Below are 19076 nucleotides of genomic sequence, written 5' to 3'. Positions count from 1 at the left end.
TCTTCAGATAAACTTGCAAGTGCTGTTTTCAGATATTTTAAAAGAGAGAAGGAGAAGTGCACATATAAAGAAAGCAAGTCAGTCAACAAACACTATCTTAATTAATGAGTAAAGCTACCAAGGGCAATGCAACAGTACTGAAGGGGAGAAAACACCAGACTCATTCTGCAAAATAAAACAAAAAATCCAGCAAATTACCTTCTAAAGCGATTGAGAGGCATTGTAGTGTACAGGCAACATTGGTGAACTTGGACTGAAAGGACTCAGTTTGAGCCACAAAGCTCGCTGAGGGACCTTCAACTGCTCACCATCTCTCAACTGATCCTACTTCCCAAGGTTATTGTAAAGATAAAATGTGGGGGAGGGACCATATACACAGCTTGCCACCTTAAGGAAGGCTTACAGCCAGCTAAACAGCCCACAGAACTTTACCCTAAATATAGTAAATGAATATTGGCATGTTCTGTAATATATGATGCATAAAATATGGTTGCTTAGTGCTGATCTTTTGATGTTAATTGCAATGCTGTCCATATATTTCCAAGCGTATCTGCCTATGATCATGAGGACTACCAACTTGATGTTTTTCAAAAACTGAAACTATGGAGATTCTCTGGATTGTGGGGGAAATCAGAATTTAGTTAGACTTCCTTGCCCTCCACTACACACTACTATTCCCCCATTTTTCTGTTCTTTTAAAATTGCTTATTTCTATAGCAGCCTACTGACACAGATCGAAATAACGCAAGGAAATCAGATCTTGTTACGTGTTGCAATCAATCTATGTTTTATTACTGATATGTTTTTTCTGTACTTGATTTGATTTTCTTTCATGCATATAGTATACATTGTGCAATTTGTGGGTTGTTGTTTTTCTTCTTAAGATAACCGGGATCAGAGCTGGGATGAAACATAACCAGCTGAGTGGAGCACTTTATAGAATCATAGAAATGCAGAGCTGGAATGCACCCAAATAGTCATCTAGCTAAAGAATCCCTGACACATGGTCTTCCAATCTCTGTTTAGTGAGGAATTGAAAGAAAGAAGATTTACTAACTATCAAAGAATGGCAGATGAAGATGATAGACTATATGGAATTGCCGAACTGACTGGGAGACTCTGAAACCAGAGAGAAGAGACAGTGGAAGAAGACTGGAAGGTTTAAAGAATAAATATATTAATATTATAAAGAATTTAAATATTTAAAGAAAATATATATTAATATTATATCTTAGAATAGCTTTGGAAGTGGATATAAGCTGTAGGGTTTTGTTGTTGTTGTTGTTTAGTTGTTTAGTCATGTCCGACTCTTCGTGACCCCATGGACCAGAGCATGCCAGGCACTCCTGTCTTCCACTACCTCCTGCAGCTTGGTCAAACTTATGTTCGTAGCTTTGAGAACACGGTCCAACCATCTCATCCTTTGTCGTTCCCTTCTCCTTGTGCCCTCAATCTTTCCCAACATCAGGGTCTTTTCCAGGGAGTCTTCTCTTCTCATGAGGTGGCCAAAGTATTGGAGCCTCAGCTTCAGGATCTGTCCTTCCAGTGAGCACTCAGGGCTGATTTCCTTCAGAATGGATAGGTTTGATCTTCTTGCAGTCCGTGGCACTCTCAAGAATCTCCTCCAGCACCATAATTCAAAAGCATCAATTCTTCGGCCGTCAGCCTTCTTTATGGTCCAGCTCTCACTTCCATACATCACTACTGGGAAAACCATAGTTTTAACTATACAGACCTTTGTTGGCAAGGTGATGTCTCTGCTTTTTAAGATGCTGTGTAGGGTAGGGTTAGAAGTAGAATATAGTGTATTTAAAAATATTATTTGTAAGGAATAAAATGTGAAGATTTTTATGGTAAAAGTAAGTGTGATAAAAAATGGTTAAAAATTATGATATATGTAAACTGCTAAAGAGGAGCTAAAATGAAAATCAGATAGTGAGGACTTGGGGAAGCTCACCTAACAATGCTTAGAAAAATACGACAAGAATTTGTTTGTATTGTTTGCTTTTCTGGTTATGTTGTTCATTTGTGTTATAAAATGAATATATTTTTTTTGGAAAAAATAAAATAAAAACTTCCCGTGAACGAGAATCCACCACCTTCCATGGGAGTCCATTCCACTGTTGAACAGCTCTGTCAGAAAGCTGTTCCTGGCAGTGGCGTAGTATCGGTTGTCAGCACCCGGGGCAAGGCAAGTAATTTGCACCCCCTAACCCATGGATTTGCGCCCCCTAACCCGTGGATTTGTGCCCCCTAACCCTAACCCCCAGATGTTGCGCCCGGTGCGGCCGGCCCCCCCTGCACCCCCCACGCTACGCCACTGGTTCCTGGTGAATCTCCTTGCTTGTAAGTTGAAGCCATTGGTTTGGGTCCTACCTTCTGGAGCAGCAGAAAACAAGCTTGCTCCATGTGACAGCCCTTCAGATATTTGAAGATGGCTATCATATCACCTCTCAGTCTCCTCTTTAGTAATGTTTGTATTTTGAGTTACATACCAGTGGGGGCAGGGGAGAACTGTGATCTTTTTGGTGTTTAGGGCCTCTAAAGGTCTTAATCTGGCCCTGTACGTGGCAAACCTTTGCTGCGGTAATCTCCTCCTCTGCTGTTTGATGGCAGGAGTTAGTTTCAAGGGCCACGGGAACAATGGCTTTCCTTCAGTGCTTGCCCTCCTCTTGCGAGGGCTATAGAAAGCATCTGACAGTGAAAATCCTCTCCTCTTTTAAGTTAAACAGCTGCAAAGATTTCAGCAATCTCTGTAATCCCCAAGGTGTAATCCCACAGTAAGGAAACTCGCTTCTTTTAAATACCTCCCTCTGGCATAATTGACTTTTCATGCACATTTTAATAATGATATTTCAGCAGGTTGAGAGAGTCTCTCTCTCCCCACCTTCTTCAAATTATGCTGCGGACACAGGGGGCGGGGAGCAACTGTATTGTAAACTTAATGACGAATTCCTCTCCTCCTGAACAAATTGGTAGAACGCCCTTGTGCATGTCTGTCTGTGTACACACATACATATAGGAGGGGGGCATTTAAGGTGCTCCCCTCCAATATTTTACCACTTACTTAACTCATTAAAGGAAGATACTAAAACAGTGTCTAAATCAATAAATGAAAATGTCTTTTTTGCCATTCACTGGGGGAAACGAAACCCTCCTGTGAAATCAGGGGGACAGTGTGGTGTAGTGGTTAGAGTGTTGGACTAGAAGCTGGGAAACCGGGATTCAAAGCCCCACTCACTTATTAAACTCACTGGGGGACCTTAGACCAGTGACTGCCTCTCAGCCCAACCTACCTTACAGCTGTGAGAATTAAATGAGGGGGCTAACATTGAGCTCCTTGCGGTATAAATGAAAGCAACCACTTGGTCATGAAGGTAGGAAAGAATAGTCTCCAATTTTTTCAGAAGTGGGTTGCTTCTTTTACTTACCTTTTGAGGTGGCCAAGGGCTTTTCTTCTTCTTTATATGGCTTTATAATAACTATTTTAAAAAGTAACATCTACATCATAGTGATAAAGGTTCTCCCAGTAGCTCTCCACTGTTTTCACTTCTGGAAATGACTTTGGATAGATATCCTGCTATAGTCCATTGTGTCCTATCCAAGGCATTTGAGGAACTGTTGTTTGTGGAAAGGGACATAAGGTTCTTCCCACAGGAACTTAAGTGGGATCTAGTAAGACAGGTGTTTGGGAATACTGAACTACAGCTCCCATTAACCCAAGAAAGAATGGGCAATGGCCACCAGGGGTGGAGGTTGAAGTTCAGCAGCATTTGAAATATCAAAGGTTCCTCACACCTACAGGATGTACCAAATCCCTTCTGGAATTTTTGGGAGAATTCTCCCCCTAAAAAGCAGTAAGAAAATATCCCCATGGGGGGGGGGGGTCAGCCTATCATTAGTGAGCCTGCCCTTTGTTTCAGAAAGAGGTAGACCTGGCAGAGAGATGTAACCAATGGCAGTTGGGTGAGAACCCCACTTCAAACCAGAATTCAGATTGATCTGGGCTCAGCTCATAATGAATCCCCAAATTTCAAAATGCCCACCATAAATAGTGACAAACTTCAGCCAGTGAGATCCAGCTCATTAGATGTAAAGTGCAAAGAAGGTTTAGGCATCATAACTTTAAAAGAAGCATAACCTCCTTTCTCCCATCTCATGCTCACACAAATTCACAAGGAATTCAGACCAGGAAATGGTGCTCACATGGTGCACACATAGATCTCCCCAATGTCTTACCTGTCCTCACTGTCAGTCTGAAAGGGGAAATTCAAGAAAGGGAAAAATCCAAGGGAGCGTGAGACTACTAGACTGTTCGAATCCTTCGCTGCTTTCAACTTATCTGAAATAAAAAGCATTAAGAGGCCGTTTCTTCTCTGGCTAGTCTTAATTGTTTTTCAATAGCCTAGGGTCAATCAAAGTCATTTTGATAGTGGCAAATAAGTGCATGTAGAAGCATCTCATTACCAGTTTCAGGTTCATGGTAGCCCCTAAGCCAGGCTTACTCAACCTCGGCCCTCCAGATGTTTTTGGCCTACAACCCCCATGATCCCTAGCTAGCAGGACCAGTGGTCAGGGATGATGGGAATTGTAATCTCAAAACATTTGGAGGGTCGAGGTTGAGGAAGCCTGCTGTAAGCCAAGTGAAATGGTAATGGTAGTGTTCAACCAATTAGATCATCCCAAGTTGGTGTCAACATCAACATGGTTGGGCACTTGCTAAGATCCATGTTCCAGGAAGTGGGCGTACTGGCAAGAGCTCCCTGTACCTCCTCACAATTTCCCCCACCTGCTTGTTCACCTTGTCCTTTCTGGACCAGAGCTGGTGAGCATGCCATGTATGGTACTATGAAGACAAGGAACAGTAGCTACCAATGTCCAGCGGCAAAGGAAGCAGCTTGGGGGCGTGGGGCGGTGCACCCAGGGGCGGGACAAGCTAGCCATAGGGGCAGGGTGAGGGTGGGGTGAGCTGACCATAGGGGCGGGGTGCACTGGGGGGCCACCAGACTCTGCCTGCCTCCTCCCACTCAGCTTCCCTACAGCTGGGGGGAGGCAGCAGATGGACTGTTTGGGCAGCGCAGAGCCTGGGCGCGCCCCAGTCACCATGTCTCTCTCAGGAGGGACATGTGGCTCGGGCGCACTGCAGGCCCTGTAGCGAGTGCCGCCCGGCATTTTGTCACCCCCTCAGTGGTGAGACCCGGGGCAGCCCACCCCCACCCACCCCCGTTCCTCCGTCCCTCTCAATGTCTGGTGCCTTGATGGTTCTCTGTCTGGCAAGCAGGGGCACCAGCTATAGAGGGCAGAAGGGGCTTCACCCCCCTCAATATTTCTAGGCAGGGGGCTGAGCCCCCCCCCAGTATTGAGGGGACTGCCATCTTCTGCCGCCTCCAACAAGCACTGGGCGGGAGGCAGGAGGCATGGAGGGTGATTTTCATCCTCCCTGCTCCCCGGCATGATCTCCACAGCATCTTCTGGGAAGACCCCCCCCCCATGTTGGCTCCCAATTGGTAAGCCTGCTGGAAGTCAAGGAGGTGATAGCAGTGCTGAGCTTTAGCAGGAACAGCTAGTGATACTGGCCTTTAGAAAGAGGTAGACACACTTTGGGAGGGGGCTTCATGGAGATAGTCACACTGTTATCACACTCCAGATAACAGGGTTGGGTGAAACTTTAGTGATTATAAAGCAGGTAAGAGGGGTTGGCATGGTAGTAGGGCAAGGATCTATTATTATTATTATTATTATTATTATTATTATTATTATTAAATCTTTATTCGTTTCAACTAAAAAAAGAGAAGTTTATATATACAACAATATTCAATACCAAAGCTGGAACAAAGAAAAAAGAAGGAAGAAGAAGAAGATAAAGAAAAACAAGTACATAATTTTACACAATTCTTCTGTACGAATATAATAAAAAATCGTCCTTTATGTTCATACAAATAAAATTTTGTAAAAAGAAGGGAAAAGGGGGGGGAGAAAAAAAGATTTCTATAAATAAACTTTTAAAAGACTTCCAAAAATTTTAATTTACTGTGTCTATACTTTCCTTTATAACGCACAGCCTCATATTACATTCAGTTATCTTCATATATCCTAACATAATATTATTTACAGTTTTTGTTTTGCAAGAATCAGTCTAGTTCTGCTAAGAGAATTTCATTCTTATAATGATTTTTAAAGTATTCTTTAAATATAAAAGTTATCAGGAATAAGGAATGGACAATATTTAAAGGATCAATTATTGATTCCCATCAGCACTTGCTGTTGGAATGGCATTCTGTTCAATGGTTGGGATTGCACAGTCCAGTCCTGCCTTCCATGGAAGTTGACTAGTGTTAGATCCTGGCTACCATACAGGACAGGCCAGCATCCAGCATCCCACTGGGCAATCAGGGGAGACATTCTGGCCTGGCAGGACTCCACCTCAGCTAGGAGCATACCCTGAACCTATCTTTCCTCCAAGCCCCTTATGGCCCCCTTACTATTCTGATACTACCCAATACCATATCCACACAGAGTTGTCACAGAATATTGAGAATGCTTAACATGATGAAGCACTCATTAAGAGCCAACTGACGTTGAGAGAAAAATCCCTTTCAGCTCCTGTTAATCACTGACCCAAGGAGCTCAGTGAGGCCACTAACATCACAGGTGGGCAGGTGTGATAGCTCACCGGGCAAAAAGTGCCCAATCTACTTGTGGGTGAAGCTTTTAAGCACTTGGCCTTTCCCACGCCATGTGAGCTCCCATGGGATAATACAACTTCTTGTAGACTCTTGCAAGGACACTGTGGGTAACTTATGCCCCACCTGTCCACTGTCCCAGAGCCACTGAGTCATTGGCCAAAGATGCTCCATTTGCTTGGTGTGTAGAAGAGAACTTACTAGACCTTCAGCGGAAATTGAATGCTGTGGAATTACAAGAAACCACACTGGGCTGAGCAGTAGCTTTTTTTATTTTATGTAGCCATGGAACCGACACCAAACGTGAACACTATAGAGACATCACATTCGTCTGAAGATAGGCAAATGCTTACATTGGGTTTTCTACATTTGCATGTCAGTTTGCTAGACCTCGTGAGACTTCTTCAGCATTTTAGTGCAGATTTCTCCTCATAAACATGGACATTTATTTTGTAAGATATTTATCCAACCCTAAATATTATTACAACCAATTTCCTCTAATGTAATGTGTTCTATTTTCACTAATATATGCTTTTTTAAATGCACACTTTCCCCTAATATATACATTTGCATAGACATTATGTGGTTGGGGAAATACAGCACAAAATTCAGAGAAAGTGAGAATTTCAAAGGATAGCTGTCTTTCGTTTCACAGATTGGTTTGGGGAAGTGTGAATTCAGTAGGTTCATGTTAAAAGTGAACTGAACTGAATTCCCCCTCCCACCCCTATCTCTCATGAATGTAATGTGTGAACAAGCCCACAGGTGTGCACTTCTGAGATCTCACTGAGGAAGTGTGTTCCTGCGAAATCTACCAAGGCAACAAAACAGTCGGGTTAGCAATGGGGCTTGCCTGCCATCTGCTGTTCAAATAAAAGATAGAATGTTTAAGAATAAATCCTTGAACAGACCATGGCCAGTTGAAACACTCTGTGGGAGTAACAGTTCTCAAAGCAGTAAAGCTGGCATTAACTACAGCTTCACATACTCTGGGAGATAAATGTTCCTGTTTGGTGAGCCTCTGTGCTCATCTTCATTAACCTAGCAGCCTCCGGATGTTTTGGACTACAACTTCCATCAGCCCCAGCCAGCAAGGATGGGCTTGATGGGAGCTGTGGTTCAAACACAGCTTCCAAAAAGCTGTGTAGAGCACCAGGTTGCTGAGGGCTGCCCTGTGCTGTTTTAGCAATTTAGCACAAGCATGGCTCCCAGTATCAAAGACCCAAGTGGCTACAATTGTGCTCAACAGTAGCTGGTAAAGTAGCCCAAACAATGAAGCAGCCATCTCCCTTTGCAGTAACCATCAGGAGGAATTCCCATCACTAAACACCAGAAGGCAGTGATTGTGGAAGCAGAGGGTGCTTCAGTCAGGGCCATGCAAGCATGTGGTCCTAACATTGGCTAGCCAATTGGCTTGCTGACAGCAGCCTGGTAAAGGATGGCTAGCCAATTGGCAATCTCATGCCCCTACAACCACTTTCTGATGCCCCTGCACACACTGGACTACAGTGGCAGCTCATGCTTGACACTAGACAAAAACCCTACTTCAGCGAGGGCACCAAATAGATCTTAGACTTGGAGCCAGGTTCACCTCCCTAGGAAGAGCATTCCAAAAATGGAGAGCCACTGCTGAAAAGGCCTTTTCTTGTGCTGTCTCCCTCTGTACCTTCCCCCGAATGGAGTCCTCTGAGAAGGGCTTCTGAAGATGGCAAGAGGGTCCAGGCAGGTTCATATGGGAAAGGGTAGTGGGGGTCCTGAGCTATATAAGACTTGACAGGTTAAAATCAGCCCTTTGAATTTGGTATGGAAACCAAGTACAAGCTAGTGTAGATGGACCAGTGTTGTAAGCTTGGTCCTCCTTGTCATAGTTATAGGTCTGGCCACCAAATTAAGCTTCAGCTTCTGAACTATCTTCAAAGTCAGCCCCACATAGAATGCATTGCAGTAGTCTAGTACTGCTATAAACTGCCTTTTCCCATGCATGTGGTGTTACTAAGCCACACAGCTACGAGCACAAGAGTCTCCTTTCCCCCGTATCTTTGGAGATATACATTTTATATCAAAATAAAATTGATAGATGATGGACTTGAAGGCTAGCTATGCAATCCACCTCTGACTTATACATGGTTAGTCCAGTCTGAAATGTAGGGAGAATTTACCAGAAAGGGAGATTGCGGATTTTCTTGGGACTTTCATTCTGCAACGACACTTTACAATTAGCTCTGGATTCAGAATGTCACTGTGGCATTGTCTACAGTAATACCGTGCTCTAGACAACAAAGGAAAAGAAAAATCATCTGGATTAAATTTAACAGGACAGAAAATAGTCAGAACAGTTATTTGTATGTATGCATTTCCTTGTTTATTTGTGCATTGCATTGCATTTATATCCTACCCTTTTCTCCAAGGAGCTCAAGGTGGTGTACATGGTCCACCCCACCCCACATTTAGTCTCCAAAGCAACCCTGTGAAGTAGGTTAGGCTTACAGGCAGTGACTGGTCCAAGGTCACCCAGTGAGCTCCCAGCCAAATGGAGATTTCAACTGGTAATTTGAACCACTCTAAGAATTGATGCTTTTGAATTATGGTGCTGGAGGAGACTCTTGAGAGTCCCATGGACTGCAAGAAGATCAAACACATCCATTCTTAAGGAAATCAGCCCTGAGTGCTCACTGGAAGGACAGATCGTGAGGCTAAGGCTCCAATACTTTGGCCACCTCATGAGAAGAGAAGACTCCCTGGAAAAGACCCTGATGTTGGGAAAGATGGAGGGCACAAGGAGAAGGGGACGACAGAGGACGGGATGGTTGGATGGTGTTCTCGAAGCCACAAACATGAGTCTGACCAAACTGTGGGAGGCAGTGGAAGACAGGAGTGCCTGGCGTGCTCTGGTCAATGGGGTCACGAAGAGTCGGACACGACTAAATGACTAAACAACAACAACAACCCCACACTTGGGACACAGGTGGCGCTGTGGGTTAAACCACAAAGCCTAGGACTTGCCGATCAGAAGGTTGGCAGTTCGAATTCCTGTGATGGGGTGAGCTCCCATTGTTCGGTCCCAGCTCCTGCCAACCTAGCAGTTCAAAAGCATGTCAAAGTGCAAGTAGATAAATAGGTACCACTCCCGTGGGAAGGTAAACGGCATTTCCGTGTGCTGCTCTGGTTTGCCAGAAGCGGCTTAGTCATGCTGGCCACATGACCCGGCCAATAAAGCGAGATGAGTGCCGCAACCCCAGAGTCGGCCATGACTGGAACTAATTAATGGTCAGGGGTCCCTTTACCTTTCACCCCGCACTGGCTGTCTTTTCTTTTGTTGTTTTGTTTTTGCCTGCTTTTCAACATAGGTTGACAATGCATGATAACATTTTTAAAAAGCAACCATAAAACTCATTGAAAATAGAAAAAGTAATAATTCTTGAATGCTTCCAGAATATGTGTACCTCAACCTATTTTAATTTTCTAAATGCTTCCAGAATAAAGTTTCTGTTTTGGTTTTTAATATATTTCATAAGGCTAGCTGTATGTGGAAAACAGGTGATAATGAAAAAAAATGTATCTAGTTGTGTTTGGCAAGGGAGGGGAAAGTGATAGTTCTGAACAGTCTGGACAAAAGCGTCAAGGGAATTTGACTTTTGGGAGAGCGACAGTTAGGGAAATTAGGCCTGGGGGTGGAGAGGAGGGAGAAGGAACCTCTTGTGAGGTTGAAGAGAATGTTATTATAAATTTGTGAAGTGCATCGGATGAGGGGAGATTGGAATCAAAGTCCTGGGGGTGACTATGGTGGACAAAGATGGAAAGCTAGGGGGACAGTATGCTTGGTAAGGTACAGAGAGATCTGGTAGAAAGGACTGCAATGTTGATTCATTTTATGGGAAAAGATACAGGCCTGTAAGAATGTTATATGGTGGAGAAAATTACTTCATTTCACCTCTCCCAATTCTGGGAATAGTAGTGAAATGTGTGAAATGGGGAGAGAAATGGCGGTCAGGCGTGTCATTCAGGAATGTATATCCTTATATGTCTGGTGTGGGAAATCTTTGACCCTCAATATATTGCTGAATTCCTATTCCCATCATCTCTGGCCATTGACCATGCATGCTGGCCTGATAAGAGTTATAGTTCAGCAACATCTGGAAGACCAAAAGTTCCCCACACCTATTATATGTGTTGTGCATGAGTCAAGGCTGTCTTTGTGTTGGGGGAGGATATGTGCATTTGGTTGCATGCTTTCCCTGACAATATGCCTTTTGTAGCATTTTTTTTTTTAATGCAATCACAAAATTTGTGCAAATTTCAAAGGGCAGAATTGTGTGGGTTTGCATATTGTTTGGAAACTGCAAATTAGGTAGGTTCACATTTAAATGTGAGATTCATCCGCATCTGTATTCACCTGTATATATAAACAATGAGAGTTTCCCTTCTTTGGTTGTGAAACACAGCACAAAATAACACTGTTACAAAAAACACCTGCCCAATGTTTGACATCCACTCCAATGTTTAAAAACTTAGAGTATAGTTCAAATATGGATGCAGTAATTAAAGAAATTACCTTCTGAGTTGCACTGCAGATTTGGCGATGAAAAAGCCCATTGTGTCGAAATGGAGTTTAATAATGGAAGGTGGATTGATCAGGATGCTATTGTAAAACAGTTTGAGAACAACAAGAAATGTCATTTAAGCCTCCCTTAGTTTATTGTTTAAACATTTGTATTAAATTTGTACAGCTGCTACATGCAGAATCAGAGACTAGGAGGTGATGGGGAAAGATGATCTTTAGGGCAAACGGAGGGTGCAAATGCAGATTTGTCCAGGATAACTTGAAGAACTCCCCCAATTTACTGAATTCAGTGTCTCCAACAAAATAACTCCAATATTCTATCCTGGTGACCTACTTCTTCTATGGAAGGCAAATATTTACATGAGCAAAAAAGAGAAAAAAGTAGAGAAGCCTTGGATGTAGTGCCAAGACCTTAGCAACTAATCTGATTGTTCCATCTGCCAGGTGGGGTGACTACTCAATGAGCCAAACAAAGCAGGCAGAGACTGAATTGGGTTTAAATCAGGGGCAGAAAACCTGTTTCCTCCAAATGTAGTTGGACTCCAACTCTCACCAGGCCCCTGCCAGCACCAGGGAAAGATAGGATCTGTAGTCCAGCAAGGGGCGTAAGTACCCCATCTCTACTCAAAGTAAGTGAATCTGCTATCACATCCAGAGTTTCACCACTTGAATTCCCTACATAGGCATTAAACATAGAATCATAGAATTATAGACTTGGAAGATACCCTAAGAATCACCTAATCCAACCCCTGAAATGCAGGAACATGCAGCCATCCCATACAGGGATTGAACCTGAAACCTTGGTGCTATCAGCACCATGCTCTAACCAAGTGAGCTATCCAGGCTGACATAATGGAGTGGTGTTTTGCCTTTTCAAAAGCTCGCCCACACTTCCGTTTGTGTCACCCCTGAAAAGACCCACTCTTTAGCGATAGATCAGAACAAACGACAATCCAGGGCAAGTCCCGATTGCAATTTGCTCCAGTTCAGCTCTAAAAAGCAGTTTTCCCTGGAGGAAAGCTGTGGGACAAGTATGGATAAGCCCCATGGGCTTCTGTTGGAGATAAGAAGAAAGATGTGTTTGGGAGGGGTTATGTTGGAAGAACAAAGATGCTTTAGATCTGATGCCAGCAGGGTTGGCACAATTTTGTAATGTACATCCTTCCCTTGGCATGGCTACTCTGAGGCCCAATGTGGCTCTCTTCTCCCAGTTTATCTATACATCAGATATTCCTTCCTCTGCTTTTCTGTAGTCTCACAGCAATCTGTCCTGCTCAGGTCCTAGGCAGGTTGCTCTGGCCATGGTGACATTGCAACCCAAAGATTTTACGATATCATAGTTAATCCTGCTAAATGCAAGAAGTTCAGAAGGATAGGTGCCCACCTATTTCCTTGCATGCCAGATCGAAACTCGATAGCAAGCAACATGAGATCCAGCTTCAAAAAGCACAATCTAAGAAAGAGATTAGTTTGTGTTATTGACAAAGGAACAAGCAAGTGAAGAAAGGAGGGGAAATTGGGGGGTTCAGAGTACTGTAGCAACCATTGTTGAAAACTGTATCAGTTCTTAAAACCTGCTGGAGACATTTGCCCAATAGGTAAAACACAATGTGAGTGAGCTGTCCCATGAGCTCTACTTGGGAAAAATGATTATTATGCATGAGTGAAGATCAAGACCATGTCATCACACACTAGACCCATCCATTGGCTTGCTTTGCTTACAACACAAACCCCTGGATGGAATGAGGCCCATAAGCAACAAGACTTCTGAATACCAGTGGCTGTGAAGCATGAGTAGGACAGTGTTGTTGTGCTCATGTCATGTTTGTGGGCTTCCCATAGATATCTGATTTGTCACTGTGGGAACAGAATGCTGGACAAGATGAGCCTGCTGTGACCCAGTAAAGATTTCATGTTCTTACTAATCAACTAAGGCAATGGTAGTGGGAAATCCTGGACTTACTTGGCCACGTCTTTGAAGGACATGTCAATAAAATCATTGGATAGAAGCTGAGTCATCACTTTATAATCCTGGCCTTCTATTTCATGTAGGTGCTTATTCAAAGTGATCAGTTTCTGTAACAAATATCATCATTGTCATCATCATCTGGCCAACTAACAACATCTAACAACTAAGATAGATGAAATGCACTCTGATTTTATAAGTTTGTTGTTTGCTTGCTGTTTTAACACTTTGATTTCACTGTCAATTTCATAACACTATTTTTGTTGTTGAACTGCTTCAAGTACATTACTGTAGCATTGATATAAATAGATATAACACACATTTATTAAACCTTGTTCTAGCCTTGTCACATTCAAATATATATGACCACACCCCCCCGTATTTTTCAGTGTATAAGACTATTTTAAAATAAGGGGTCGTCTTATATACAGATAGTGCATAGTGTATTTTCTTAAGTTTGGATTAAAAAAAAATAGGGGTCGTCTTATACATGGGGGCGTCTTATACACAGAAAAATATGGGTGTGTGTGTGTAGATATATATATATATATACACACACAGTGTGTGTGTGTGTGTGTGTAGATATATATATATACACACACACACACACACACACCATATATATATATATATATATATATATATATATATATATACACACACCCCGTATTTTTTGCACCATAACACTCACTTTTTTCCTCCTAGAAAGTAAGGGGAAATGTCTGTGCGTGTTATGGAGGGAATGCCTACGGGTGGCGGGGGGGGGGATCTGCTGCAGTTGTGAGCAGAGGATCCATGGTTCCCCTTCCTTCCCTCCTCCGTGGCTCGCTTTGAAACAGCAAAGCGGGAGAAGAGCCACTGAGTGGGGAGGAGAGAGGGACAGAGAGCCTGCTTGCTTTATTTTATTTTTTTAATAATAATTTTTATTAAGGTTTTCCAAATTAAGACAAATCAAAACAAATTAAATCCAATCTATAAACTTTTTGCCAATAACTAGGACTTCCCCTCCCTACCCCCTCTTGTGTTCCAAATCTTCCAAATAAGCAATTAAATTCAACAAGTTCTTATCCCCAAATTACACTCATCATCAATAACCCAATTTATCCAAATTCCCATCCCCTAAGATCGATCTATACCCTTCCACGAGTTTCCCCCTTTCAAACATAGTACAGATGGAAATAAGATAAATATGAATAGTAATTTTACAGCCTTTGGATTCCAATTTTCCCTCCCCTCTTTCCCCTTTGCGTTTCACCTATCCCTCCACTTCTAATATCTTCCTGGAGTTCCCACATTACACTATGTCCCTCAGGTTCTTTGCCAGTCTTTGATTACGGATGTCCAATCGTAGAAGGAGTCTATCAAAAAAGGGCCCATTTCTTCTATCCAGGTTTTTATATCCAGGAGTAAAAACTCCAATTTTGTATCCATAAGCTTGTCAAACCTGAATATCCCAAATGTTCCCCCAGTTCTGTCCAGTTCTTGTTATTTCCTTGTTCTTGTCAATTATTCTCCTCCTTTTTATTTCTCTATTCTCCCACAGAAATGTTCTTTTTCCAAAAGTTTCTAGTGTCTCTGCAGAGGCTTGTTATTCATGGAGCAAAGCATTGCATCATGTTCCTTTCATTTTCCAACAAATAGTTCCATTGTTTCCCGTAGTGTGTAGACCTCTGTAGACAAAATAATGTTCCATTCCTGCAATTTCCTAGGAGATTAAAAGTTCCATTCAACTGTTCAAGTTTCCTGTGAAAAACACATGCAATATCCCTCGGCTCCTCTAGGTGGATTGCAGTAGCAAAGTTCCCTTCCAGAATCACATCCACCAGACCAAGTAGCTTGTTGACCGATATTTAAAACAGTTTGTATTCAATTTATAACAAATATAACCGGCAAAGTCCTCATAACAAAATCTCTATTTTAATCTTCCTTTTTGACAGCTCTTTGACAGCTGTCAAAACCTCCATCGCTTTTCTCCAGGCAGTTTCACGAATCGCTCCAGGGATTCCGGGGGGGGGGGGGGGGGTTGCTTTTTTTAAAAACAATTCCACTTTTCTCCTCCAGCTCAATCTTATAATTTTCCCTCGCGAAGTTGTTGATTCGGCAAGATAAGGTTACACTCGATCTTAGTTGTCTAGTCCTTTGTTTTGGCTCTTCTACAATTTAGGGGTGGGCTGACTTCCTTTTTTCCGCCTCCCCCGTTCGCTCCGAATTTTAAAAATTTATCCCCTTTTTTTTAGTCCATATTCCAATTACTCACGGGTTCTTCTTTAGAGCCGAATTTTCAATAGAAGAAGTCAGCGCTCTCCGCCGGATGGCATGCGGCTGCGCTCGGCAGGGATAGCAGAGAACTCAAAGCACCACGCTTCTCCCCGGCACCCGATCCGTAGCCTTTAAAAAGGCTCCTTCACGAGTCGGGAGAGCGCTAACGGTGCCAGCCGAGTCTCCATGTCCACGGCCTCCTCTGGCCGTGGTTTTTAAGGGTCCCCGCATCGCCGGTGCGGTAGGACCCAGCCCCTGCCAAGCCGGCTCCCTCCGGAGCTCGGAGGGAGTCCGCCATTCGGCGATGGCGCCGACCCGGAAGTCCGAGAGCCTGCTTGCTTTAAAGGAGCAAAGCGGGAGAGGAGAGGAGCCTTCTCCTCTTATACCCCTCTCCTGCATTATTAGCAGCATCCTTCTCCACCCACCCCACGTGTGTTCCTTCTCCCCTTAAACCCCTCGCCTGCATTATTAGCAGCATCCTTTTTTTGCATTGGGCTACCCCAAACTCACCCTCAGATCACATGTCTGTGGCCACAGCATGAACCACAAAAATCATACATCCACTGTTTCGTTTAGATTTTTTTTCTTGTTTTGTTCCTAAAAACTATGTGCATGTTATGGTCGGGTGCGTGTTATAGAGCGAAAAATACAGTGTGTGTGTGTGTGTGTGTATACACACACACACACACACACACACACAGTGGTACCTCGGGTTAAGAACTTAATCTATTCTAGAGGTCTGTTCTTCACCTGAAACTGTTCTTAACCTGAGGTACCACTTTAGCTAATGGGGTCTCCCGCTGTCGCTGCGCTGCTGGCACACAATTTTTGTTCTCATCCTGAAGCAAAGTTCTTAACCCGAGGTACTATTTCTGGGTTAGCGGAGTCTGTAACCTGAAGCATACATAACCTGAGGTACCACTGTATAGTAATATATATATTTGATCATATCTAACTATCGCCATATATATTTGATGGTATCTATCACCATCTGTTTTGGCATTTGAAGTACTGAGGGGAAGATTGTCTGGTGTCTCATACCAAGATAGGCTGTGCCCATGTTCCCAGGATGTTGAATGTATGAAGCATATTTTATTATAATGTAGTCTGTATAAACAGGTCAGACAATCCAATATTAACATAACAACCTGGAATTGCTGGCTCTTTTCATGTCAATGTTCTCCTCGAGAATAAGATTGATGCTATTACACTGGCTGTAGCAAAATTCCTCTCAGAGGCAGTAGAAATCAGAAATCAGTATGTATAGGCTAAAGCTCCTCAGTTGCCTAGCAAGGCCGAACTTACACCTTATTAACTGTTGATATATACTATTGTTGCACTGTGTACGTTGAGTCTACGGACAGCAAAAAAGCTGTGTGTGTGTGTATAGTGATACAGAGATAAAAGGGGGAAAGTGAGGGGGGACAGCAAAGATGTGAGATGTGTGTGTGTGCACGCGCACATGTGTGTGCAATGTAATATACTGCCATGCATTATTATATAAACTGGGAGTTGCATTCTGATCTACAGTGGTACCTCGAGTTACATACGCTTCAGGTTACAGACTCCGCTAACCCAAAAATAGTACCTCGGGTTAAGAACTTTGCTTCAGGATGAGAACAGAAATCATGCTACGGTGGCGTGGCGGCAGAGGGGGGCCCCCTTAGCTAAAGTGGTGCTTCAGATTAAGAACAGTTTTAGGTTAAGAACGGACCTCCGGAATGAATTAAGTACTTAACCCGAGGTACCACTGTGCAAGTAAGTTTGGGAGTGTCAGGTAAGGAGAGTCCACTGCAAAAAGCAGACCAAACAAATTCCTTCTGCATCCCTAGCTGCTATCCAGGTATCTAGAGGGCTGCAGGTTCTATGGATAATCACCCTAGCCCATGGTGATGTCCAAACCTGTAAAATATATATCTGTTATTTATTTAACTGTAAACAGTGGAACAGCTGTACTGATAAATCTGCAGTAAGCAATGCTCTGGTTAACTCAACACCCATTAAAGAATTGGAAAATGAATTACCTTGGAGTCTTCCCTAATGAACAGACTGGTCAACAGTGTAGTCAAGCCGGGCACCACACAACTCTGTGCTATTAACGCAAGTTTGAGCTCAGCAAAGCAGATTATACTATCCCCTCTCCTCCAGTCCCAGTTGGGGATCTTTGGAAGGTAGACCTGTTTCAGGTGAAAAAGGGGGGAAATGTGGAAGGATGAGAAACAGCAGAATATTAAGTTTCCAATTAAAACAGACAAGCAGGAGGACTATGTGGCCACTAAGGAAGTGACACCCACCATGGAAGGCTGTCAAGAAAGGAATGTGGCTCTCAGGCTGGAAACATTTTCCCACCACTGGTTTCTAACCACATAGTTTTACATTCATCTGCAGCATGTTGTTGGTGTCTGAGTCACTAAGGCATCACATGACACTTTGGAACAACCTCACTTCAACTTGGGATGGTGACTGAGACATTCCAAGAATATCTCTGAGTTACCACACTTAGGCTTAGGATTTGGGATTTGTCTAAAGCTGATATACAACACAAATAAATAGACAGCCCAACCTTGTTAGACGACTGGATGATCTGTATTATGACTTTGGTGTTTGGGAAGTGATTCTTGATGGACAGTACCCTGCATGAAAAAGAAAATAGTTGTAGTTCCAGAACCATGAATCCCACCCACCCACAGAATCAGAAGAAATGAATCATGTTCACTAACACATTCTACTCTGAATGTTCTGCTTCTGAGATCCATGCTGAAGGTATTTTTTAACTTTTTTAAAAAAAAGATCATAAGCCAATGTGAAAACTAAACTTATCATTGGAAAAATTAAAAATGGAGAGAAACTAGGATTGATAGACTTCTCCATGCTTAATCTTGACACAGTATGTATTATACAGATGACTGAGACCCAGTTTTCACTAATGTATTAAGCCTAAATCTCATTTCAGCCACTCCAAATTGCAGGTAGTGACTTACATAAAGGAATAGCCCTCCATTAAAAATATTCTTCTCAGAGAGTAAGGTTTTAGCAAATAAAATTGGTAGATCAAGAAGATGGCTATGTTCAGAGTTTTCCTTACAAATAAATAGATAGATGCATTCACAACTGTGTAATTCTCCACAAGCAATCTAATGTGATTCACTCCACACACAGGTGTACTAGAAGTAGCTCTACATAAAAACGTGAAAAAGGAATCTGAAAAGCAGAGTTTAGCTCTAGAAAAACCTACATATCACCTGGTCAGTAGAACTATTGTTCCTATTCAAAAGCAACCTGCAAGACAATTTTTTAAGATGGTTTGGGTTTATGGTTTCAAAGCTTTACTAGCGGAACTTGTTCCAAAACAGACACAAAACAATCAATGTTACATCCAGAAAGTTGTATAAAATCACATTTGTCTAAGTATAGGTTCAGCTTCTTACAAATATAAAATAACTATGATCAGAGTTAAAAACAAAGCTCTGTCTTTCTTGTCGCCTGCATTCCAGCCTAAGGCGATGTTCACCTGAAGAGAAATCATTAACCCATCCTTTGTCCTCTGTGGCTTTCAGAAAAAGAACAACTCTCCTCAAAATGGCTATTTGCAACTGAATAAGTTTTT

The 19076-nt window shown here is 42.7% G+C and overlaps 1 protein-coding gene across 1 annotated transcript in view; it reads right to left on the bottom strand.

The window, feature by feature from the left end:
• The window catches only part of KCNU1 (potassium calcium-activated channel subfamily U member 1), a 90969-nt gene that overhangs the window by 47239 nt on the left and 24654 nt on the right, over positions 1–19076 (bottom strand). Inside the window, exons 13-19 of the mRNA XM_083713461.1 lie at positions 18033–18102; positions 17494–17646; positions 13208–13320; positions 12629–12697; positions 11236–11322; positions 8843–8952; positions 4240–4342 (exon numbers count right to left, since the gene is read on the bottom strand). Coding sequence (XP_083569587.1) covers positions 4240–4342; positions 8843–8952; positions 11236–11322; positions 12629–12697; positions 13208–13320; positions 17494–17646; positions 18033–18102 — 705 coding nt within the window. The remainder of the gene's footprint in view (positions 1–4239; positions 4343–8842; positions 8953–11235; positions 11323–12628; positions 12698–13207; positions 13321–17493; positions 17647–18032; positions 18103–19076) is intronic.

Source organism: Podarcis gaigeae, assembly GCF_964106915.1.
Source record: "Podarcis gaigeae genome assembly, chromosome: 15".
NCBI lineage: Eukaryota > Metazoa > Chordata > Lepidosauria > Squamata > Lacertidae > Podarcis > Podarcis gaigeae.
This window is presented reverse-complemented; position numbering and strand designations above follow the sequence as displayed.